The 25,293-nt window shown below is 46.1% G+C and overlaps 1 protein-coding gene across 2 annotated transcripts in view; it reads right to left on the minus strand.

Moving 5' to 3' along the window:
- The window catches only part of ECHS1 (enoyl-CoA hydratase, short chain 1), a 189,127-nt gene extending 164,047 nt beyond the window's left edge, over nt 1–25,080 (minus strand). For both annotated transcript variants that reach the window (XM_069753051.1, XM_069753050.1), the window contains exon 1: nt 24,934–25,080. In XM_069753051.1, the coding sequence (XP_069609152.1) occupies nt 24,934–25,018 (85 nt within the window). In that variant the 5' untranslated portion in view covers nt 25,019–25,080. The remainder of the gene's footprint in view (nt 1–24,933) is intronic.
- Between the last annotated feature and the right edge of the window lie 213 nt (nt 25,081–25,293).

Genomic DNA, 25,293 nt, shown 5'->3' on the forward strand with positions numbered 1-25,293 from the left:
ACACACTGTTGTTGGTATGTTGGCCCATTCCTCCATGCAGATCTCCTCTAGAGCAGTGATGTTTTTGGCTTTTCGCTTGGCAACACGGACTTTCAACTCCCTCCAAAGGTTTTCTGTAGGATTGAGATCTGGAGACTGGCTAGGCCACTCCAGGACCTTGAAATGCTTCTTACGAAGCCACTCCTTCATTGCCCTGGCGGTGTGCTTTGGATCATTGTCATGTTGAAAGACCCAGCCACATTTCATCTTCAATGCCCTTGCTGATGGAAGGAGGTTTGCACTCAAAATCTCATGATACATGGCCCCATTCATTCTTTCATGTACCCGGATCAGTCGTCCTGGCCCCTTTGCAGAGAAACAGCCCCAAAGCATGATGTTTCCACCACCATGCTTTACAGTAGGTATGGTGTTTGATGGATGCAACTCAGTATTCTTTTTCCTCCAAACACGACAAGTTGTGTTTCTACCAAACAGTTCCAGTTTGGTTTCATCAGACCATAGGACATTCTCCCAAAACTCCTCTGGATCATCCAAATGCTCTCTAGCAAACTTCAGACGGGCCCGGACATGTACTGGCTTAAGCAGTGGGACACGTCTGGCACTGCAGGATCTGAGTCCATGGTGGCATAGTGTGTTGCTTATGGTAGGCCTTGTTACATTGGTCCCAGCTCTCTGCAGTTCATTCACTAGGTCCCCCCGCGTGGTTCTGGGATTTTTGCTCACCGTTCTTGTGATCATTCTGACCCCACGGGGTGGGATTTTGCGTGGAGCCCCAGATCGAGGGAGATTATCAGTGGTCTTGTATGTCTTCCATTTTCTAATTATTGCTCCCACTTTTGATTTCTTCACTCCAAGCTGGTTGGCTATTGCAGATTCAGTCTTCCCAGCCTCGTGCAGGGCTACAATTTTGTTTCTGGTGTCATTTGACAGCTCTTTGGACTTCACCATGGTGGAGTTTTGAGTCAGACTGTTTGAGGGTGTGCACAGGTGTCTTTTTATACTGATAACAAGTTTAAACAGGTGCCATTACTACAGGTAATGAGTGGAGGAAAGAGGAGACTCTTAAAGAAGAAGTTACAGGTCTGTGAGAGCCAGAAATCTTGATTGTTTGTTTCTGACCAAATACTTATTTTCCACCATAATATGTAAATAAAAATGTTAAAAAACAGACAATGTGATTTTCTGGATTTTTTTTTTTCCTCAGTTTGTCTCCCATAGTTGAGGTCTACCTATGATGTAAATTACAGACGCCTCTCATCTTTTTAAGTGGTGGAACTTGCACTATTGCTGACTGACTAAATACTTTTTTGCCCCACTGTATATATATATATATTATATATATATATATATATATATATATATATATATATATATATATATATATATATATATATATATATATATATATATATATATATATATATATATATACCTATTCTATGTGTAGACATTAATTCTACTGTAAGCTGTCAGTGTGATTTTACTGTACACCGCACTGAATTACCGGCTTTTCTCTCTAACACCGCTGCGTATTTCTCGCAAGTCACACTGCTTGTCCGTGTGTAATCCGTATTTTTCACGCTTCCATCATTGGCGTATTTCTTGCGCAGTACGGTGACAAACGCAGCATGCTGCGATTTTGTACGGCCGTAGAAAGCCGTATAATACTGATCAGTAAAATACGGCAGATAGGAGCAGGGGCATAGAGAATAATTGTGCCGTATGTTTTGCGAGTTTTACGGACATAGTTTCTGCGCTCTTACGTCCGTAAAACTCGTAAGTGTGACGCCGGCCTAACAGATTCCAGAGAAGCGTCTGCCAGAAACCCAGTAGCCCTATGTACAATAGGGAGTGAATCTAATATCTCGCCTCTTGAGGTACCTTGAGATATGTGAGTTGCCAATTTTTCTAGCCAGCAGGAGAGGGCCCTAGCTACACAAGTAGAGGCGATGTTAGCCTTAAGGACAGATGTAGAAGTTTCCCATGACTTCAGGAGACTTTCAATCTTCCTATCCATAGGATCCTTCAATTGTGAAGAATCCTCAAAAGGGAGCGCCGTTCTCTTGGCAACTCTAGCCACCTGCACATTAACCTTTGGAATGTCCAGTTTAACGAATTCACCCTCTAGAGGAAATCTAGGTTTCATTTCTGAAGGGGTACTAAGGCGTTTCTCAGGCAGTTCCCATTCCTGATCAATCATACTAACAATGTTAGCATGTACTGGGAACCCCACCCTCTTCTCCGATCTGAGCCCACCAAACATTTGATCCTGTATGGCCTGTGGTTCAGGTTCCTCTTCTAGTCCCATAGTGTTACGAACAGCAGACACTAGATCCTCAATATAATCTGAGGAAAAGAGGTATTTTCTGACCTCAGCCTTAGGCGATACTGGATCTTCCCAGCCGACGGATGAGGTATGAGAGAGGTCCGAATCAGTATCAGATTCAACAACCTGAATCTTCCTCTTTTTAGCTGGGGAATGCAGTGGCGGAGGTGGAGGTGTAAAAGCTGCCAAGGAAGATTGTACCTCCTGTTTAACAAGAGAGTGTATTTCATCTAGCAGAGATGGTTGCTCGGCTTTTATTATCCTGTCAGTGCATGGCTGGTAGAGTTTTTTATCCCAGTTAGGAGGGAATTTAACAGTACAGACTTGGCACTTCTTTTTATAGGCAGCTTTAGGGGCAGACTTTTCTCCCTGAAACTGAAAGGGAGAGAGGAGTGATGACAACTAAATCCCCTAAAGGTACTACCTCCCGGATCCCATCCCTGCAAACACTCACTTTAGCAGGGGTAGCGCTGGGCTCTGCAGACGCAAAGCATGAAGAACCATCCATACTGAGGAATTAGCCTTACCTCAGTGGTGATTCAGCAGGATTTTATGGACTCCGTCCCAGTACCTGCCTGCAGCGATCGTACACTCCCCCTCCCCCTCCAGGATCCATGTGAGGGACGCCATGAGGGCCGACACGCCAGCCGGCGAAACCCGGAAGTACTGGCTTCAGGGAGATACAAAAAACCGGAAGTGACGCGCGCGCGACCGCTGACGTCATTTCCGGAACGCCGAGCCAAGCAGAATGGAGGAGGAGAAGCCGGGAAGCTCCGAGAAGAACCCAACTGGGGATCCCAGGCCTGCTTTGCCCTTGGGGGCGTGGGAAGTCCGGGAAGGGGTCCGGAGGTACCTGCATGCAGGACGACGGGAGCAGCACAGGAGGAGGCAAGAAGCGACCGCCAGCTGCCCGGCTTAACAGGCAAAGCCAGTAGGAGGTACTGCAGTCGCCGGCCACTACAGCACATGGAACACCTCTCCCTGTCCCATGGGGAACAGGAAAGACACTGGCAAGTTGGGGGTGGGAGGTCCTTTTAACCTCTCTGTATTTCCTGTTCCCCATTAGGGCAAAGAGACAACCTCCATATGCCGTCGTGGAAGGGGACTAGAGAAATTAAAAATGTCTTCTTCTGGGAGCCCTCCTCCACAGCGTCAGCATATTGAGGTACATTTAACTTTTGGGGGGTTTTGGTGTTCTAGTTTAAATTTCTGTAAACCACTATATGCATTATGTTTTCACAGGAAGCTGAAGCAGCCGAGGGCCTCTCAGAAGAAGACGAGAGGGGTGGAGAAATACAAGGAGCGGGCGCACAGAGTGTAAGTTGTGCCAAAACAGTCGCTTCACACATAACAGTGCACCCAACACATACAAAACAGTTCATCATACATCACAGTACACATACAACATATGCCTACATAAAAAATTATTCTTTTTAATTTTCTTTTATTCTACTGCACATGAAGTTCCTCCCAGCAGCTCACAGAGTCGGCGTCGTTATCGCCGCCGCAGTCAGCCAGCAGTGAGTTTTGTTTTTTGTTTTTTTTGGGGCTTGGTACTTTTAGTTTCAGTGTACTTTTTTTTTTTTTTTCTCTTTTCACAGGTTTCACAGCGTGCTCCCGACTCAGATGACGAACAAGGACTCGATGTGGACCTTCTCATCGAGGAGGTCTGTGAGCGGAAGCCGCTCTGGAATATGACTGACCGCAGGCATGCAGACAAGTTTATCACACATCGGCTCTGATTGGAAGTCTGTCATAATGTCATCAGCAACTGGGAGGACCTAGATTCAAGGCAGCAGACTCTAGAACGTAAGTAGTCAAATTTCAGTAATTTCGGGAGCAGGTCGGAATGTGTTGTACTTATCCCATGTTTTTTTTTTTTATTCTTGTATTTACAGGTGAAAGGGTTTGCAATCGGTGGCAGTCACTCAGGGATCGCTTCAGGAGGGAGTTTAACCAGGAGATGCAGGCCCCGAGTGGCTCAGCAGGAAGGAGAAGGACCCGTTACAAATATGGCCCTGCCCTGTCCTTCCTCAGGGATACCATGCCGAGAAGAACGTAAATATTCAACATCCGATTGAATAAATAACCATGTTTACCTGTCTAACTTTTTTGGTTTCAGTCAGGGCTTTTTCAGATCATTGTTTTTTTCCTATTTCACAGCACTGTCTGCAGCCATCGGGTGCCTGCATCGACCTTGGATCCCTCTGGAGCGATCTCTCAGGAGTCCGCCACTGAGGGCCACGTCGGTAGACCCCACCCCTCATCTGACCCTTCCGGTACCTCTGCCCCATCCACTTCCGCCGCTGCCAGCACTGGAGCATCATTGCAGCCTTCGTTACTTGAAGCTGCTGGTGACGCGTTAGCGTTCCTATTAGGGCTAGGAAGTGGACCCTCTGGGTCACGACTTCAGAGCCCCCGAGGGAGAGTGAACCAGATGGCACCACCCCCTGTACAGGGAGTGTTAGGGACAGGCCCAAGAAGGGTGAAGCCGCGACAGCGGGAGCCAAAGGGACGACTGAGATTAGCGCAGAGGGAGAACAGAAGAAGCTAGAATGGAGGAGGTACTGTGGACAGATGGAGAAAGCAAGGAGTGGGCACTAACCGGTAGGATGCTAGTACTTGACAGAAGGAGACAACGGAGACTCTAAACTGGCAGGATACGGCAGGACCAAAGGAGCGGCTAGGTATGACAAGAACGCAGAGCCGACTGGATTCGGCAGGAACGATGAATGCAGGAACACAAGACTGGCAGGACACGGCAGGAACACAGGACACGGAAGGAACACAGGACTGGCAGGACACGGCAGGAACGCAGGACTGGCAGGATCACAGGACTGGCAGGACACGGCAGGATCACAGGACTGGCAGGACACGGCAGGACCACAGGACTGGCAGGACACGGCAGGATCACAGGACTGGCAGGACACGGCAGGATCACAGGACTTTCCGGGTCTCCCCCCAGGACATCGCAACAAGGCGCGGGATGAGCCGCTAATCCTCCCAGGGACCCTTTTCAGACCCACTAGGTGTCTAACGGCCCTCACCACCCAGATTCTGTGCTCCCGGGACACTTCTGCCCGGACTGGCTTTATTATAAGGTTGTGCCTCAACAAGGGATCGGTCGTACACCCCCTACCACTGCCACTATTATGCATCTATGTCAAAGGACTTGAGTAACCCCATGAGTAAGACCCGGGAGGGTCGAAACGTCGTGTTTTTTGTCTATTTCAAATTAATATGAATGTGGCAACCACTTCTTTTTTGTTTTGTTTTCTTCAATAAAATTGGCATACACCTTTTGCATCTTACCAGTCTTGAGTGTGCGGTAATCTTTTTTGAATGATTGACTTGACCTCACGGTCAGTTTACCAGCACCTCCTTGTCCCTGACCTGAGTGCACACCATTTTCCTTGTCTACCCCCTAGGATCACAGGACTGGCAGGACACGGCAGGATCACAGGACTGGCAGGACACGGCAAACAGAGAAGAAAAGAGACTCAGCGAAGATAGCAGGGATCAGAGCAAGGGAACCTAAAGGAATGCTGGCAGCAGACCAGCAAACGCAATAGACGCAAAGGCGTCTTACCTGGTGCGATGCAGGGGAGAAATACCCGATGGGCGCCGCCATATTGGGGGCGGAGCCAGCGGGTCACAACCTTCCAGAAGTCCCGGCGGTGAGAGGAGCGCGTCTGCGCATGCGCGGGCCGCCGAAGGGACGAACGCCAGGGAATCCAGAGAGAGAGGAGGAGCATCGGGAGCGCGCTGGCCGGACAGGTAAATATAGCGTGGTGTAACAGTTCCCTTTACCCCACCCCTCTGATCCTGCCACCTCTACACCACCATTAGGTTCGTGGCGACAGGGGGTCAGGAAAGGAGCTATGCTCCTGAATTCTTGCATCTGAATGCATCCTTCCAAAGCTCTTTCAAAATTTTGGGAGAGCAAGTGGCTGATGGGTTCAACATGGTGCAAACACGCATCAGTGAACACAGCAGTCGCTTGGATAGGCTGCATGCAGATGCAAGTCATGCACCACCAAACCTTTTTTTTTTTTTTTTTTTTTTTTCAATCCATGCTCAGGAGCATGGAAAAGCTGACTCTTGACCAGCAGATGCCGGTAATGCACAGCTGCCATGGTGCTCTAGTGCAGGTAATGTCCGAAACCCAAGATCCCACTACTCCCCACACAGCCACTACAACTTTCCCACCCCATTCCCAATTCCCAACCCAGTCCCAATTCCAACCCCAGCCCCAAATCACAATGTATTCCCCAATGTTTTCTTCCTTGTCAAGCTTTCCTTCCCCGTTTAGTATTCCACCTACCCCAACACCACCCTCCCCGGCTCAGCCTCCTTTTTTTTCACCCCCTTCAACTACACCCCAACCACCTATCGACGTGGTCCAACCTTCCAGCCCCTCCGCTAGTATCTCCACCCCACACTTTACCGACCTGAGATTTATTTTTTTTTTTTTTGTATGTTAAAATAAAATTTGTTTTAATATGTATTTAATCATTTTCCAAAAAATTAGAAAAAAAAAAAAAAAAAGTTTAACACAAAGTTTTATGCAAAAAAAAGGATTAATGTTTTGAGAAAAAAAAAATCACAACAAATTTTAAAATAAAATTAATTTTGGTATAAAGTCAAGTATTTGTTTCAGTGCATTCAATTAGGTATAAGCTGGTATGGTAACAAACAAAAGGTAAAAAAAAAAATTACACAACACACGTTGAAAGGTATAATATATTTGGTTTATTACCAAGAATACAACACACTTTTGGAAAGAAATTAATAAAACTTGGTGTCAAATCCACTTTGTACAGAAACAGAAATCACCGAGACAAGAAATAAACATCTCACACTATGTTGTCGTGCCATGGCACTCTGCCTACAGGTGACACAAAATACTCTGCAAAGTGGTCCCTCATTCTGTTAACAGAACCTGTGGAGCGAACAGAGCTGCTGCGGTAATCCCACAAGGTGGTCTCAGAGTCCTCATCATCGATGGAAACAGGCTCCTTGGAAAGTACATAGTTATGTAGCACCACACTGGCCTTAACAACCTCATCCACTGTTTGTGTGTGCAATCTTATGGCCGTTAGCAGCACGCGCCACTTTGCAGTTAGAATGCCAAATGCACACTCCACCACTCGTCTGGCTTGAGTTAAGCAGTAATTGAATACTCTATGTTCTGGTCAAGTCTCTGCTTGCATAAGGTTTTAGTAGGTGTGGCGATAACTGGAAAGCCTCATCACCAACACATACATATGGCATAAGTGGTCCAGTTGTTCCCAGGAGTGGTCTTGGAGGTGGAAAATCATAGCTGTCTCCATACAAACAACGGCCCATCGGAGACGTTTTGAATACTTGCGAGTCGTTGGACCGGCCATAGGCTCCAATGTCCACAGCCAGGAATTTGCAGTTGGCATCTGCTATGGCCATGAGTACTATTGAAAAGTACTTCGCGTAATTGAAGTACTCTGAGCCAGATCCTGCCGGTTTTGCAATACGGATGTGTTTCCCCATCTACGGCACCCAAGCAATTTGGGAAATGGCAGTTTCTCAAAAAGCTCTGCACTTGTCAGCCAGATGTCCTTTGTTGGTTGGGGAATGTACTCCTGGTGCAAGGTATCCCAGATAGCCAGGCAGGTCTCTTTCACAATTCCGGAAATTGTAGAAATTCCAAGGCGGAACTGGTAATGGAGTGAAGTTAGGGATTCACCCGTAGCAAGGAAGCTGTGAAAAACAAAGAAAAATGTTAGTAAAAATTGCAAAGACCAACATAACATTTTTAAGCAATTTCCACAAATATTACTTTTTTTTTTTTTTTTTAAACATTCAAAAAATGGTACAGAGGACATTTTAGTTCTGTTGTGATGCACATTAAAACCAGCATTTTAACATCTGTGCATTCCTATTATGCACTATTAACACTGGAATGGCCACAAACAATAAAAAAATTAACATGCTGCAGAAAATGCAACGCAATGTTTCAGCGCAGTATTTTCTGCAGCATGTTTACTGCTGATGTGGTTTTCTATAGGTTGAAATATGTTTACATGGCATTAAATATGAATAATGATTTAAAAAAAAAAAAATAAGGCTTACCGCAGTGTCACCATCAGCCGCTCCGCCGGTGCGATGGAAAACCTCATGCGCGAGTCCTGCCTTTGGATGACATCCCCAACTTGTTCCAGCAACAAATCAAAATGCTCCTGCCTCATCCGGACATAATTAAAAAATGTGTCTGGGTTCTGCCGCAACTCCATGTAGAGAGTAGAATAGACGCCCCGGGTCATCCGCAGTTCATTTATGGGATGAATCCATAGTCTGCGAGGTCGCTGCAGAAGAATCCTCTGTCTTGCTGCTGCAGCCTCCTTTTCCCGAACTATAATATCCAGCCGATTGGTCTCAAAAATCACATCAGTTACCACGTTCGCAATCCTCACAAGCACTCCTTCCATCTCTGCCACTTTCTCTAAACCATTTCAAAGATGGGCTGTAAAAACAGTCAGTATATAGTTTTCCCTATTTTCCAGTGGCCAATCACATTTTGGGAGACTCCCATTTTTAGGCTTGGAAAACGGATCTGTCGTATAAACGGATGGTAAAAACGGACACAACGGATGCAGTGTTTCGACGGAACCGTCTGGCGGATTTGCGACGGATCCGACGAAATACTGTATGCGTTGCATCCGTTTTTCACTATTTTTGACGCATCCGTCGATACGTCACGCCGACGCATTTTGACGGCTGCCAGACGACGCTAGTGTGAAAGTAGCCTTACATGGTACTGTAAACGTGATGGAAAACGGCCACGAATCCGCAGCCAAATCCGCACATAGCCTAATTCTAACCCTAATTGCAACCCTAACCCTAATTCTAACCCTAATTGCAACCCTAATTCTAACCCTAACCCTAATTGCAACCCTAACCCTAGCCCAAACCCTAACCCTAGCCCTAACCCTAGTTCTAACCCTAGCCTTAGTGGAAAAATAAAAATAAATATATCTTATTTCATTATTTTCCCTACCTATGGGGGTGATAAGGAGGGGGCTTAATTTACTTTTTTATTATTATTATTTTGATCACTGTGATATAACTTTTGTAAAGTTTAAATATATGTTTAAGAGTAGGAGTTCTTGGAAAGCATAAGTTACTCAAAAAAAACAACATTTTATTAAATATATAGTTTAAAAGGCCACCAACCTGTGGCTATACCAAACACCAAAAAAAACACTGTGGAAAAACTAGTGTGGAGAGCTAGGAATACCCTACGAACTGTCTACGTTATGGTCTGCCTATCAGCGGGGTTGGCGCCCTATGGGATAACGTTACCGTGCCCCCGCTCCACGACGGCTCGCCCTAGGGTCCCTAAACGGCCCTAGCCAAACTATGGGCCCTCTACCCACACAATCGTGTACTAAAGGACCCCTACGGACTATACATAGACCAAACCTGCGTCTAGGGAATCCTATACCCCACACCGAGATTTAAAAACAAAATAGAGCACATGTAAACAAAGGCATATGGCAGAGAATATCCAATAGTCAAGCCTGCTTATTGATGCTTATATTAGTTGGCGTGGCTTTCGATACACCGTACGTTCTGAAGGTGCTGCTTGTTTTTATGAGATAGTGGCCACTCCCATCAATGTCACCAGATACCACGCTTAGATGTTTAACAATTCAAAAGATAGCGTACAAGGACCCAGCATATGGAGTTAGTTTATAGCCCATAAATCTCTAATTTATCCCCTCTGGGATGCCTGTCATCAAAACACCACCGGTTTATACCACATCATGTTTGAGTACAGTCCATCTCATGACCTTATGATCACAGAAGCGTAACAATCAGATTCCATCAGGAATATAAACCATTTATATGACGCCCAATAAGGTACTCATCGTGGGGTTCAGATGCCATCTGCCTTGTTACTGTGTAGCCTCAACGCGTTTCGCCCCTCTGGCTCATCAGGAGGCTCGATCTAGTGCCATGTGTCTCGATGGTTGATAATCCTTAGAAGTACTGATGCCATTACCTCATTTTAAACCGGACCGCGAGAGCGTCCTGCGCGTGTACTTCCTGTTTCACGGCCGGATGTTGCATACCGCATACTATCTCCCATACGGCCATAGGAAACGCCCAGTGCGCTTGCTCAGGATGGAACGCTAGATGGATCTCTGCGTTCCACTTTGGGCATACTGCACCTGCCCATCAATTCTCAGGAGGCGTTACATAGACACCCCCTGCTCACGTACTTCCTTTTTTCCGGTCAGGTGCCAGAGTATGCAGAATACCCCCCTCTCTGGACAATGCGCCTGCCCAGGGTGGAACGCTATATTCCTTTCTGCGTTCCACCCAGTGTTAATTGCGCATGCTCGTCCCGTCCAGCGGGATTGGTTGGAATAACGTTACTATGGTAACGCCGCCTGTGCGTTACCTGCATTTAATCCTCCAGGAAAAGAAGCTGGGAATCTGCTTATAGTCCCTATTACTGACTTCCATGCTTTATTATCAGGGATGCGCTCGATCGAGAACGTGCTCGTATTCTAATGACGCCCAGTTCAAAAAGTGCTTACAATGCACGTCGTCGCAGATACCCAAAAGCCATCCTGTCCACTGATCAGTCATCTTATTATGGTCCATAGGACATATTGACACAGATATGTGTATGAACCCGGCTGTCTTTATGTACTTTTTTCCCCCATTCGGGGGTTGTACATTATATATCGCACATTAGTAACATAGTAACATAGTTAGTAAGGCCGAAAAAAGACATTTGTCCATCCAGTTCAGCCTATATTCCATCATAATAAATCCCCAGATCTACGTCCTTCTACAGAACCTAATTGTATGATACAATATTGTTCTGCTCCAGGAAGACATCCAGGCCTCTCTTGAACCCCTCGACTGAGTTCGCCATCACCACCTCCTCAGGCAAGCAATTCCAGATTCTCACTGCCCTAACAGTAAAGAATCCTCTTCTATGTTGGTGGAAAAACCTTCTCTCCTCCAGACGCAAAGAATGCCCCCTTGTGCCCGTCACCTTCCTTGGTATAAACAGATCCTCAGCGAGATATTTGTATTGTCCCCTTATATACTTATACATGGTTATTAGATCGCCCCTCAGTCGTCTTTTTTCTAGACTAAATAATCCTAATTTCGCTAATCTATCTGGGTATTGTAGTTCTCCCATCCCCTTTATTAATTTTGTTGCCCTCCTTTGTACTCTCTCTAGTTCCATTATATCCTTCCTGAGCACCGGTGCCCAAAACTGGACACAGTACTCCATGTGCGGTCTAACTAGGGATTTGTACAGAGGCAGTATAATGCTCTCATCATGTGTATCCAGACCTCTTTTAATGCACCCCATGATCCTGTTTGCCTTGGCAGCTGCTGCCTGGCACTGGCTGCTCCAGGTAAGTTTATCATTAACTAGGATCCCCAAGTCCTTCTCCCTGTCAGATTTACCCAGTGGTTTCCCATTCAGTGTGTAATGGTGACATTGATTCCTTCTTCCCATGTGTATAACCTTACATTTATCATTGTTAAACCTCATCTGCCACCTTTCAGCCCAAGTTTCCAACTTATCCAGATCCATCTGTAGCAGAATACTATCTTCTCTTGTATTAACTGCTTTACATAGTTTTGTATCATCTGCAAATATCGATATTTTACTGTGTAAACCTTCTACCAGATAATTAATGAATATGTTGAAGAGAACAGGTCCCAATACTGACCCCTGCGGTACCCCACTGGTCACAGCGACCCAGTTAGAGACTATACCATTTATAACCACCCTCTGCTTTCTATCACTTAGCCAGTTACTAACCCATTTACACACATTTTCCCCCAGACCAAGCATTCTCATTTTGTGTACCAACCTCTTGTGCGGCATGGTATCAAACGCTTTGGAAAAATCGAGATATACCACGTTCAATGACTCACCGTGGTCCAGCCTATAGCTTACCTCTTCATAAAAACTGATTAGATTGGTTTGACAGGAGCGATTTCTCATAAACCCATGCTGATATGGAGTTAAACAGTTATTCTCATTGAGATAATCCAGAATAACATCCCTCAGAAACCCTTCAAATATTTTACCAACAATAGAGGTTAGACTTACTGGCCTATAATTTCCAGGTTCACTTTTAAAGCCCTTTTTGAATATTGGCACCACATTTGCTATGCGCCAATCCTGCGGAACAGACCCTGTCGCTATAGAGTCCCTAAAAATAAGAAATAATGGTTTATCTATTACATTACTTAGTTCTCTTAGTACTCGTGGGTGTATGCCATCCGGACCCGGAGATTTATCTATTTTAATCTTATTTAGCCGGTTTCGCACCTCTTCTTGGGTTAGATTGGTGACCCTTAATATAGGGTTTTCATTGTTTCTTGGGATTTCACCTAGCATTTCATTTTCCACCGTGAATACCGTGGAGAAGAAGGTGTTTAATATGTTAGCTTTTTCCTCGTCATCTACAGCTTTTTCCTCGTCATCTACAACCATTCTTTCCTCACTATTTTTTAAGGGGCCTACATTTTCAGTTTTTATTCTTTTACTATTGATATAGTTGAAGAACAGTTTGGGATTAGTTTTACTCTCCTTAGCAATGTGCTTCTCTGTTTCCTTTTTGGCAGCTTTAATTAGTTTTTTAGATAAAGTATTTTTCTCCCTATAGTTTTTTAGAGCTTCAATGGTGCCATCCTGCTTTAGTAGTGCAAATGCTTTCTTTTTACTGTTAATTGCCTGTCTTACTTCTTTGTTTAGCCACATTGGGTTTTTCCTATTTCTAGTCCTTTTATTCCCACAAGGTATAAACCGCTTACACTGCCTATTTAGGATGTTCTTAAACATTTTCCATTTATTATCTGTATTCTTATTTCTGAGGATATTGTCCCAGTCTACCAGATTAAGGGCATCTCTAAGCTGGTCAAACTTTGCCTTCCTAAAGTTCAGTGTTTTTGTGACTCCCTGACAAGTCCCCCTAGTGAAAGACAGGTGAAACTGTACAATATTGTGGTCGCTATTTCCTAGATGCCCGACCACCTGCAGATTTGTTATTCTGTCAGGTCTATTAGATAGTATTAGGTCTAAAAGTGCTGCTCCTCTGGTTGGATTCTGCACCAATTGTGAAAGATAATTTTTCTTGGTTATTAGCAGAAACCTGTTGCCTTTATGGGTTTCACAGGTTTCTGTTTCCCAGTTAACATCCGGGTAGTTAAAGTCCCCCATAACCAGGACCTCATTATGGGTTGCAGCTTCATCTATCTGCTTTAGAAGTAGACTTTCCATGGTTTCTGTTATATTTGGGGGTTTGTAACAGACCCCAATGAGAATTTTGTTACCATTTTTCCCCTCCATGAATTTCGACCCATATGGACTCGACATCCTCATTTCCTTCGCTAATATCCTCCCTTAAAGTGGACTTTAGACAAGACTTTACATAGAGACAAACCCCTCCTCCTCTCCGATTTTTACGATCCTTTCTAAACAGACTGTAACCCTGTAAGTTAACTGCCCAGTCATAGCTTTCATCTAACCATGTCTCGGTTATTCCCACTATGTCAAAGTTACCTGTAGATATTTCTGCTTCTAGTTCTTCCATCTTGTTTGTCAGGCTTCTGGCGTTTGCGAGCATGCAGTTTAGAGGATTTTGTTTTGTTCCAATCTCGTCGCTGTGGATTGTTTTAGAAATGTTCTTACCTCCCTTCTGAGTATGTTTTCCTGGATCTTCTTTGTTCAAGTCTAATGTTTTTCTTCCCGTCCCCTCTTCTTCTAGTTTAACGCCCTCCTGATGAGTGTAGCGAGTCTTCTGGCGAATGTGTGTTTCCCAGGTTTGTTGAGGTGTAGTCCGTCTCTGGCGAGGAGTCCATCGTACAAGTAATTCACACCGTGGTCCAGGAATCCGAATCCTTGTTGTCTGCACCATCGTCTTAGCCAGTTGTTTGCATCAATGATCCTGTTCCATCTCCTGGTGCCATGCCCGTCTACTGGAAGGATAGAAGAAAAAACTACCTGTGCATCCAGTTCCTTTACTTTCTTCCCCAACTCTTCAAAGTCTTTGCAGATTGTCGGTAGGTCCTTCCTTGCCGTGTCATTGGTGCCAACATGTATCAGAAGAAATGGGTGGACGTCCTTGGAGTTGAAGAGCTTTGGTATCCTATCGGTCACATCCTTGATCATCGCACCTGGAAGGCAGCATACTTCTCTTGCAGTTATGTCCGGTCTGCAGATGGCTGCTTCTGTGCCTCTCAGTAGTGAGTCTCCCACCACCACCACTCTTCGTTGCTTCTTGGCTGTACTTTTTGCTGTCACTTGTTGCTGTGTGCCCTTTTCTTTTTTGCTTGCTGGTATTGCTTCATCCTTAGGTGTGCCATCTTCATCCTCTACAAAGATTTGATATCGGTTCTTCAGTTGTGTGGTTGGTGATTTCTCCATGGTCTTCTTGCTTCTTTTGGTCACATACTTCCACTCATCTGCTTTTGGAGGTTCTCTGACACTTTTTTCACCTTCTGTGACCAGTAGAGATGCTTCTGTTCTGTCCAGAAAGTCTTCATTCTCTTTGATGAGTTTTCAAAGTTGCTATTCTTTCTTCCAGACCCCGCACCTTTTCTTCTAAAAGGGCCACTAGTCTACACTTCTGACAGGTGAAATTTAATTCTTCTTCTGGTCGATCTGTGAACATGTAGCACATGCTGCAGCTCACCATGTAGGTTGTCACATCTGCCATGTTGCTCCTAGATCCTGCTGACTTGCTGTGTGTTTTCCTTCTTGTGTAATCTACTCAGCCAAGCTCTCTTGCAATAATGTCCTACAGGCAAAAATTTGGTGATTCTTTCCAAGCAGCTGGTCCCGGCTGTACCCAACGATCTTCTAGCTTAGGGAGACTCTTCGCTTTTCCCAGAAGGCACCTGGAATATGCAAATTAGCATCCTCAAGCTTGAATCCCTGGTTTGGTGATTCTTTCCAAGCAGCTGGTCCCGGCTGTACCCAACGATCTTCTAGCTTAGGGAGACTCTTCGCTTTTCCCAGAAGGCACCTGGAATATGCAAATTAGCCTCCTCAAGCTTGAATCCCTGGTTGAAATTACGGTCACAGGTAGATGAGGATTTCTATCATAAGAAATTGTACATACTAATCTATGCATCCCCCTGTATAGCGGGGGCCAATATCAGTTAAGAGCAGGTCCAGGTCCCTATATTTTCTTTTAGGTCCCTCTCCCTAGATATATTCAGTGTTAATGAGCACGTTTAAAGAGCCAGGGCGCTACAGAAAGCAAGTGAATGACTGTTGTTCATTTAGCCCCTTTGGGGACATGGTATCCATTCTAAACGTCCATTCACATTCCCTCTGTAGAATCACCCTCTCCCAATCTCCCCCTCTGGGGTTAGGTTTAACTACTTCAATGATGGCAAAATTAATGTTCAACGGATCATTAGTGTGTTGTAGTCTCATGTGTCATGCCAGGGTAGTGTCTCTCCCGTTTCTGATGTCTCCCAGGTGTTCCCCTACCCTCCTGCGAAATTCCCTTTTGGTCTTTCCGATGTAATCTTTGGGGCAGGGGCATGTGGCCATGTAGACTACACCTGCAGATTTACAATTCGAAAAATCCCGTTGATAAAAGACCTTTAGTGTTGAAGAACTCTTAAACGATTTATTCGGTTTCATCCACCTGCACATCTGACATCCACATCGATAGAAGCCACATGGTTTTCTCCCCAGCCAAGAACCCTCGGGCCGCGCTTAGTAACCCGATGTTTACCCTGGTTACCATTGTAAAAGTAAAAAAACAAACACTACATACTTACCTTCCGGTGTCTGTCCCCGGAGCTGTGCTTCCCTGCACTGGCTGTGAGCACCAGCCGGCCGGAAAGCACAGCGGTGACGTCACCGCTCTGCTTTCCGGCCGCTGTGCTTACACAGTGCAGAGGAAAGCAGAGCACCGGAGGACAGACAGCTGAAGGTAAGTATGTAGTGTTTGTTATTTTTTACGTTTACGCTGGTAACCAGGGTAAACATCGGGTTACTGCGCTTAGTAACCCGATGTTTACCCTGGATACCAGGGGACTTCGGGATCGTTGGTCGCTGGAGAGCTGTCTGTGTGACAGCTCTCCAGCGACCAAACAGCGACGCTGCAGCAATCGACATCGTTGTCGGTATCGCTGCAGCGCTGCTTAGTGTGACGGCACCCTAACTCCATATGCTGGGTCCTTGTACGCTATCTTTTGAATTGTTAAACATCTAAGCGTGGTATCTGGTGACATTGATGGGAGTGGCCACTATCTCATAAAAACAAGCAGCACCTTCAGGACGTACGGTGTATCGAAAGCCACGCCAACTAATATAAGCATCAATAAGCAGGCTTGACTATTGGATATTCTCTGCCATATGCCTTTGTCTACATGTGCTCCATTTTGTTTTTAAATCACGGTGTGGGGTATAGGATTCCCTAGACGCAGGTTTGGTCTATGTATAGTCCATAGGGGTCCTCTAGTACACGATTGTGTGGGTAGAGGGTCCCATAGTTTGGCTAGGGCCGTTTAGGGACCCTAGGGCAAGCCGTCGTGGAGCGGGGGCGCCGCAACGTTATCCCATAGGGCGCCAACCCCCGCTGATAGGCAGACCATAACGTAGACAGTTCGTAGGGTATTCCTAGCTCTCCACACTAGTTTTTCCACAGTGTTTTTTTTGGTGTTTGGTATAGCCACAGGTTGGTGGCCTTTTAAACTATATATTTAATAAAATTTTGTTTTTTTTTGAGTAACTTACACTGTGATATAACCTATCACAGTGATCAAAATGTACCTGGAATGAATCTGCCGGCTGGCAGATTCGGCAGGCACACTACGCATGCGCCCGCCATTTTAGAAGATGGCGGCGCCCATCGCTGAAGACAGACAGACACTGGGAGGGACACTGGGACCTGTTAAGTATGGGGGGTGGGATCAGAAAAGGGGGAGGGAGTGGGGGGGGGGAGGCCGGGGGGAGAGGAGGGCAGCGGAGCACAGAACGGAGGGGAGGAAAGACTGACAGCGGCGGCAGATCGGGGTCTCCAGCCATGGCCGATGATATTACAAAATCGGCCATGGCTGGATTGTAATATTTCACCAAGTTTCATAGGTGAAATATTACAAATTGCTCTGATTGGCCATTTCACTTTCAACAGCCAATCAGAGTAATCGTAGCCACGTGGGGCAAAGCAACCCCCCCCCCCCCCCCCCGGGCTGAAGTACCACTCCCCCTGTCCCTGCAGGTGGGGTGAAATTGGAGTTAAGCCTTTCACCCGATCTGCAGGGACGCGATCCCTCCATGACACCACATTGGCGTCACAGGTCAGATTGGCACCGACTTTCATGACGCCTACGTGGCGTCACAGGTCGGGAAGGGGTTAATTTTACTTTTATTGGTATCTATTTTTAGGGATTTGGATGTTTCACCCCCAGCAGTTCGCCCCTGGGTACATTTCGCCCCCGAACATTTCGTCCCCAGCATTTGGCCCCCAGGATGTTTTGCCTCCGCACATTTCACCCCCGCATATTTCGCCCCCAGCAGTTCGCCCCTGGGTACATTTCACCCCCAGCAGTTCGTCCCCGGATGTTTGTACCCTTGTGATTCATGAATTCCTGTCCAACATCAATTGTTTGGCCCCGGCAGTTTGCCCCCGGATGTTTGTACCCTTGTGATTCATGAATTCCTGTCTGTCATGAATGTTTTGCCCCCAGCAGTTCGCCCCCAGATGTTTGTACCCTTGTGGTTCATGAATTCCTGTCCATCATCAATTGTTTGGCCCCGGCAGTTTGCCCCCGGATGTTTGTACCTGTCACGGATCGCACCATGACTGTCACCAATATGTCACGATCGGGGTGACCTTTGGCCAGCCCACGGCTATGACACGGGCAGGGGGCTTATCTTAGTCATCCCTCCACTGCTCAAATGTGATGAAAACACACACAAGACTTTTGACCTCTTAGTTTACCGCAGGGGCTTATTTTAGTTATCCCACTGCTCCTACAATATAACACGAACTGCAGGGATTTATGTATATCCCGCTTTACAGTTCCATGTGAGAATTTGCAGCTCTCTGGCGCCCCCTTGCCCTCAGGTCAGATTAGGTACTGCACCTTGGGTAATTAGTCGCCAGAAAGCCTGCCTGCTAGGTACTGGCTATTGGGCACGCTGCAGTGAAGCGATATAACTACTTCCACTCAGGCAGGAACAATAACTATCAACGCCGCCGTCGCTACAACGATTCCCAAAAGCACAGACACGGTATGCCGCCACCAGCTACGATTAACGGGTCTGAAGCTAACACAAAACAGTAGGGTAATTCCCTTCCAGAGACTGAGGGTACATTTTAGAGCAGGAGAACGAAACTAGTAATTTAAATATTTTACTCCGAAAGATTAGTGTTTATAAAAAGATTACAAGGATGTTACAATAAGAGACAACTGAAAGTATGTACAAAGCAATTAAAAAAAATAACATGGATTAAAGAAGAAAGATAAAACTCACATGTTCTCAGATCATTTCAGGCAAAACCATGCTGGTAGGCGGAGCCCCAAATGTCCCAGTGTATCAGGAGGTCTGGATAGGAACAGCTCCTCAGGCATAACTGAAGGCTGGGTTAAGTGGAGTCCCTTATACCTGCAGCCTGGTGACATCACTAAAGGGGCTGGTTTCCCGTGACCTGGTGGTTAGGAGCACCCGGAATGACCTGATAGTTAAAACTCACACAGGACAAGCTCTGGGATGTGGGAGCTCTGCTGACCGCAATCCCTAATCCTATCACACACACACTAGAAATAGCCGTGGAGCGCTCCTGACACTCCCTAGGCGCCTCGTCACAACCTAAGAGCTAGCTAGCCCTAGAGATAGAAAATAAAGCCTACCTTGCCTCAGAGAAATTCCCCAAAGGAAAAGGCAGCCCCCCACATATATTGACTGTGCGCAAGATGAAAGTCACAAACGCAGAAATGAAACAGGTTTCAGCAAAGGGAGGCCAGACTTACTAAATAGACAGAGGATAGGAAAGCTAGCTTTGCGATCAGCACAAAAAACTACAAAAGACCACGCAGAGTGTGCAAAAAGACCTCCGCACCGACTAACGGTGCGGAGATGCCACTCTGCATCCCAGAGCTTCCAGCTAGCAAGACAAAATCATGATATCCAGCTGGACAAGAATACAATGAACGAATTAGATACTATCAGGAACTTAGCTTCTGCTGGAGTAGACAGGTCACCAGAAAGATCCAAGAGCGAACTGAACCAATGCAGAAACATTGACAGCTGGCATGGAGTAACGATCTAAGTGGAGTTAAATAGAGCAGCCAACCAAAGGATAAACCACGTCACCTGTGTAAGGAACCTCAGAAGCAGCAGCTCCACTCACAGCCACCAGAGGGAGCCCACGGACAGAACTCACCGAAGTACCATTCACGACCACAGGAGGGAGCTCGACAACAGAATTCACAACACCTCCCCTCTCCTCAGACATACAGATTTCAACAGCAATTATTATAATTGTCATATCTTTGCTGGAGAATCTGGCAGAGTCATAACACACCTCATCCATCTTGTATTAAAATTGGTTTTCTATTGTTACCAAATTCGGGCTAATTGGGACACACGGTTCCGGATAAATCCGTACTTTGTACCTGTTGGGATTAGAGGCTTGTGCTTACAGTGTTTGGCAGATCTACCGATGGACGCTAGCAATATGTACTTATTATTTTTATAATCCTGAACGTGGACACATACCCTGACCGTCTCATGCACGGCTGTACACAAGTACTTTAGTGTATGTCCCACAGTGAAAAAAAAAATTATATATATCTAATACATTTCTATTTATGTTGTGGAGAATAGCGTTGTCCGCAAGTGAAATTTACATGCTGAGGTCTTGAAAGACGCACGCTTTTCCACGGGTGAGCCGCAAGCCGTCTGTCATGGGATTTCTAGAAATCCCATCAAATTATGTGTTACTAGATGGTGGCCCGATTCTAACGCATCGGGTATTCTAGAATATGCATGTCCACGTAGTATATTGCACAGCCCACGTAGCATATTGCCCAACCACGTAGCATATTGCCCAGCCACGTAGCATATTGCCCAGCCACGTAGCATATTGCCCAGTGACTTAGTATACAGCACAGAGCCACATACTATATTGCACAGCGACGTAGTATACAGCACAGAGCCATGACCGTGACGTCATGGCAGGTCCTTCTCCCATACCATCTTTGCCACCGGAACCTGCAACGTAAGATGGCGGCCGGCGCGAGCGGCTCAGCGGACTACAGAGGGTGAGTAAAGCAGGTTTTTTTTTATTATTATTTTTAACATTACATTTTTTACTATTGATGCCGCATAGGCGTCAATAGTAAAAAGTTGGGGACACACAGGGTTAATAGCGGCGGTAACGGAGTGAGTTACCCACGGCATAACGCGGTCCGTTACCGCCGGCATTAACCCTGTGTTAGCGGTGACCGGAGGGGAGTAAGCGGGCGACAGGCACTGACTGCGGGAAGTAAGGAGCGGCCATTTTCTTCCGGACTGTGCCCATCGCTGATTGGTTGCGGCAGCCATGACAGGCAGCTGGCGAGACCAATCAGTGAATGAATAACCGTGACAGAAAGACAAACAGACGGAAGTGACCCTTAGACAATTATATAGTAGATATGTATGATCTGGCAGGTAAATAAGCTGCGTCACACCCCCAGCAGTTCCTGATCACATACCCTGAGGGTATGTGCACACGTAGAAAGCTCCTCTGCGGATTTTTCCGCAGCAGATTTAATAAATCCGCAGTGCAAAACCGCTGCGGTTTTTCCTGCGGATTTATCGCGGTTTCTATTGCGGATTCCGCTGCGGTTTTACATCTGCAGTTTTCTATTGGAGCAGGTGTAAAAATGCTGCGGATTCCGCACAAAGAATTGACATGCTGTGGAAAATAAAATTCTACGTTTCCGCGCGTTTTTTTCCGCAGCATGTGCACTGCGGATTTCGTTTCCCATAGGTTTACATTGTACTGTAAACTCATGGGAAACTGCTGCGGATCCGCAGCAAAATCCGCAACGTATGCACATACCCTAAATAGTCTGCTGATAAATTAACTGGCAAGTGTATATGCACACAATCTTATGGCAGTGTCGGCTGTTGCTTTCGCCATACGGTTATCGATCTGTAATGATTTGCCATCAAGAGGTTCAATGGATTGTACACAATGCACAGTACATTAACCCCTTAGCGACCGCCGATACGCCTTTTAACGGCGGCTGCTAAGGGTACTTAAACCACAGCGCCGTTAATTAACGGCGCTGTGGAAAAAGTAAATAGCGCCCCCCCAGAGTCGGATTTTCTCCGGGGTCGGAGGACAGAGAAGGGGTCCCAGGTAGCCCCCCCAATACTCACCTATCTCCCCCAGTGCTCCTCGTGGCTCCCGGTGGGCGCCGCCATCTTCAAAATGGCGGGCGCATGCGCAGTGCGCCCGCCGGCCGGCCCGCGAGAGTCTTTGGGGTCTCGGCTGCCGGGGGTAGCCGAGACCCCAAAGAGCATGATCAGGGTCGGTTTTACTGACCCCGGTAATTAACTGTTTACCGGCGACCGCAAAAAAAAAAAAAAAAAAAGTAAAGTGTAATTCTCTGTCCTCTGATGTGATCGCACATGAGAGGACAGAGAAATAGGGGGATTCGGGGACCCTATCATACTCACCTGTGTCCCTGGATCCTCTTGCTGCTCCTCCTGGCCGCCGGCAAAAGAAAATGGCGGGCGCATGCGCAGTGCGCCTGCCATCTGTCTCCATCTGCTGGCCGGCAGGAGAACAGCAGTTGGGGCTAAAATTAGGGTTACGGGTTAGGACTAGGGTTAGGGTTAGGGCTAGGCCTAGGGTTAGGGCTAGGGTTGGGGCTAAATTTAGGGTTAGGGTTGGGGCTAAATTTAGGGTTAGGCTTCTTTCACACTTACGTCGGTACGGGGCCGTCGCAATGCGTCGGCCCGACATACTGACGCACGTTGTGAAAATTGTGCACAACGTGAGCAGCGGCTGTAGTTTTTCAACGCATCCGCTGCCCAATCTATGTCCTGGGGAGGAGGGGGCGGAGTTACGGCCACCCATGCGCAGTCAGAAATGGCGGATGCGACGTACAAAAAAAGTTTCATTGAACGTTTTTTGTGCCGACGCTCCGCCAAAACACAACTGATCCAGTGCACGACGGACGCGACGTGTGGCCATCCGTCACGATCCGTCGGCAATACAAGTCTATGGGCAAAAAACGCATCCTGCGGACACATTTGCAGCATCCGTTTCTTGTCCAAAACGACGGATTGCAACGGATGCCAAACGACGCAAGTGTGAAAGTAGCCTTAGGGCTAGGGTTAGGGCTAAAGTTAGGGCTAGGGTTGGGGCTAAAGTTAGGGTTAGAGTTGGGATTAGGGTTAGGGTTTGGATTAGGGTTGGTATTAGGGTTAGGGTTGGCATTAGGGTTACGCTTGGGATTAGGGTTAGGTTTGGGATTAGGGGTGTATTGGGATTAGGGTTAGGTTTGAGGTTAGGGTTGAGATTAGGATTAGGGGTGTGTTGGATTTAGGGTTTTGATTAGGGTTGAAATTAGGGTTGTTTTGGGGTAAGGGTTGCGATTATGGTTAGGGTTAGTGATTAGGATTATGGATCAGGTTGGGATTAGGGTTAGGGGTGTGTTGAGGTTAGGGTTGGAGCTAGAATTGGGGGGTTTCCACTGTTTAGGTACATCAGGGGGTCTCCAAACACGACAGCCAATTTTGCGCTCAAAAAGTCAAATGGTGCTCCCTCCCTTCTGAGCTCTGCCGTGCGCCCAAACAGTGGGTTACCCCCACATATGGGGCATCAGCGTACTCGGGATATATTGGACAACAACTTCTGGGGTCCAATTTCTCTTGTTACCCTTGTGAAAATAAAAACTTGGGGGCTACAATATCTTTTTTGTGGAAAAAAAAAATATTTTTTATTTTCACGACTCTGCATTCTAAACTTCTGTGAAGCACTTGGGCATTCAAAGTTCTCACCACACATCTAGATAAGTTCCATGGGGGGTCTAGTTTCCAAAATGGGGTCACTTGTGGGGGATTTCTACTGTTTAGGCACATCAGGGGCTCTCCAAACGCGACATGGCGTCCGATCTCAATTCCAGCCAATTCTACATTGAAAAAGTAAAACGGCACTCCTTCTCTTCCAAGCTCTGCGGTGCGCCCAAACAGTGGTTCGACGTACTCAGGAGAAATTGCACAACAACTTTTGTGGTCTAATTTCTCCTGTGAAAATAAGAATTTGTGGGCGAAAAGATAATTTTTGTGTAAAGAAAAGTGATTTTTTATTTTCACGGCTCTGCATTCTAAACTTCTGTGAAGCACTTGGGGGTTCAAAGTGCTCACCACACATCTAGATAAGTTCCTTAAGGGGTCTAGTTTCCAAAATGGTGTCACTTGTGGGGAGTTTCCACTGTTTAGGCACATCAGGGGCTCTCTAAACGTGATGTGGCGTCCGATCTCAATTCCAGCCAATTCTGCATTGAAAAAGTCAAACGGCGCTCCTTCACTTCTAAGTTCTGCGGTGCGCCCAAAAAGTGGTTTACCCCCACATATGGGGTATCTGCGTATTCAGGAGAAATTGCATAACAAAATTTATGGTTACATTTCTGTTTTTACACTTGTGAAAATAAAAAAAATGGTTCTGAATTAAGATGTTTGCAAAAAAAAGTTAAATGTTCATTTTTTCCTTCCACATTGTTTCAGTTCCTGTGAAGCACGTAAAGGGTTAATAAACTTCTTGAATGTGGTTTTGAGAACCTTGAAGGGTGTAGTTTTTAGAATGGTGTCACACTTGGTTATTTTCTATCATATAGACCCCTCAAAATGACTTCAAATGTGATGTGGTCCCTAAAAAAAAAAATGGTGTTGTAAAAATGAGAAATTGCTGGTCAACTTTTAACCCTTATAACTCCCTAACAAAAAAAAATTTTGTTTCCAAAATTGTGCTGATGTAAAGTAGACATGTGGGAAATGTTATTTATTAACTATTTTTCGTGACATATCTCTCTGATTTAAGAGCATAAAAATACAAAGTTTGAAAATTGCAAAATTTTAAAAATTTTCGCCATATTTCCGTTTTTTTCATAAATAATCGCAAGTAATATCGAAGAAATGTTACCACTAACATGAAGTACAATATGTCACGAAAAAACAGTCTCAGAATCAGCGGGATCCGTTGAAGCGTTCCAGAGTTATAACCTCATAAAATGACAGTGGTCAGAATTGTAAAAATTGGCCTGGTCATTAAGTACCAAATTGGCTCTGTCACTAAGGGGTAAACAATCTATTACTAGCTCCTCACTAAAGTGCGTCCCTCCAACTGGTGAGGAACTACAACTGCCAGCGTGCCGAGGGCCGGCTGTTAAACATAATATGCACAACATTTTCTCTATTTCACACACACCAAAAGATTGTGCAACAGTTCAGTCCAACCTGTCACACTGCTAATCAGGCGTTTGACCACTAATCGCCTTTCTATTGGTCTCTGAGCGCCTTTTCATCAATAACACAGTATATTACGTCCCACTCCACATACCACTACAAGACGTTCTGAAAAGTCCGGGACGACAGTGCAATCTGGGCACCGCCAAACGTAATATTCCACCACAGAGCGCCGCCATCTTCAGCTTCAGCACGCATGCAACTCAGATAACTGGGCAGGCAGGGTAGAGGCTAAATCCAATCGGCTAAAGGACCTCTGCTGACGTCATGCCCATGTGACCGAAAGGGGTGGCGCCTCTTCATAGAGCAGCAGACACGAGGAAGCTGTGGATGTCATGGCGGGATTTCGTGCAGCATTTGGAGTGTTTTGTGCAGAATTTGCCTCTTCCTCCATAGAGCAGACAGGAGGAGGAAGCTATGGATGTTATGGCGGGATTTTGAGGATTTTGTGCAA

The sequence above is a fragment of the Ranitomeya imitator genome, chromosome 2, assembly GCF_032444005.1.
Source record: "Ranitomeya imitator isolate aRanImi1 chromosome 2, aRanImi1.pri, whole genome shotgun sequence".
Lineage (NCBI taxonomy): Eukaryota > Metazoa > Chordata > Amphibia > Anura > Dendrobatidae > Ranitomeya > Ranitomeya imitator.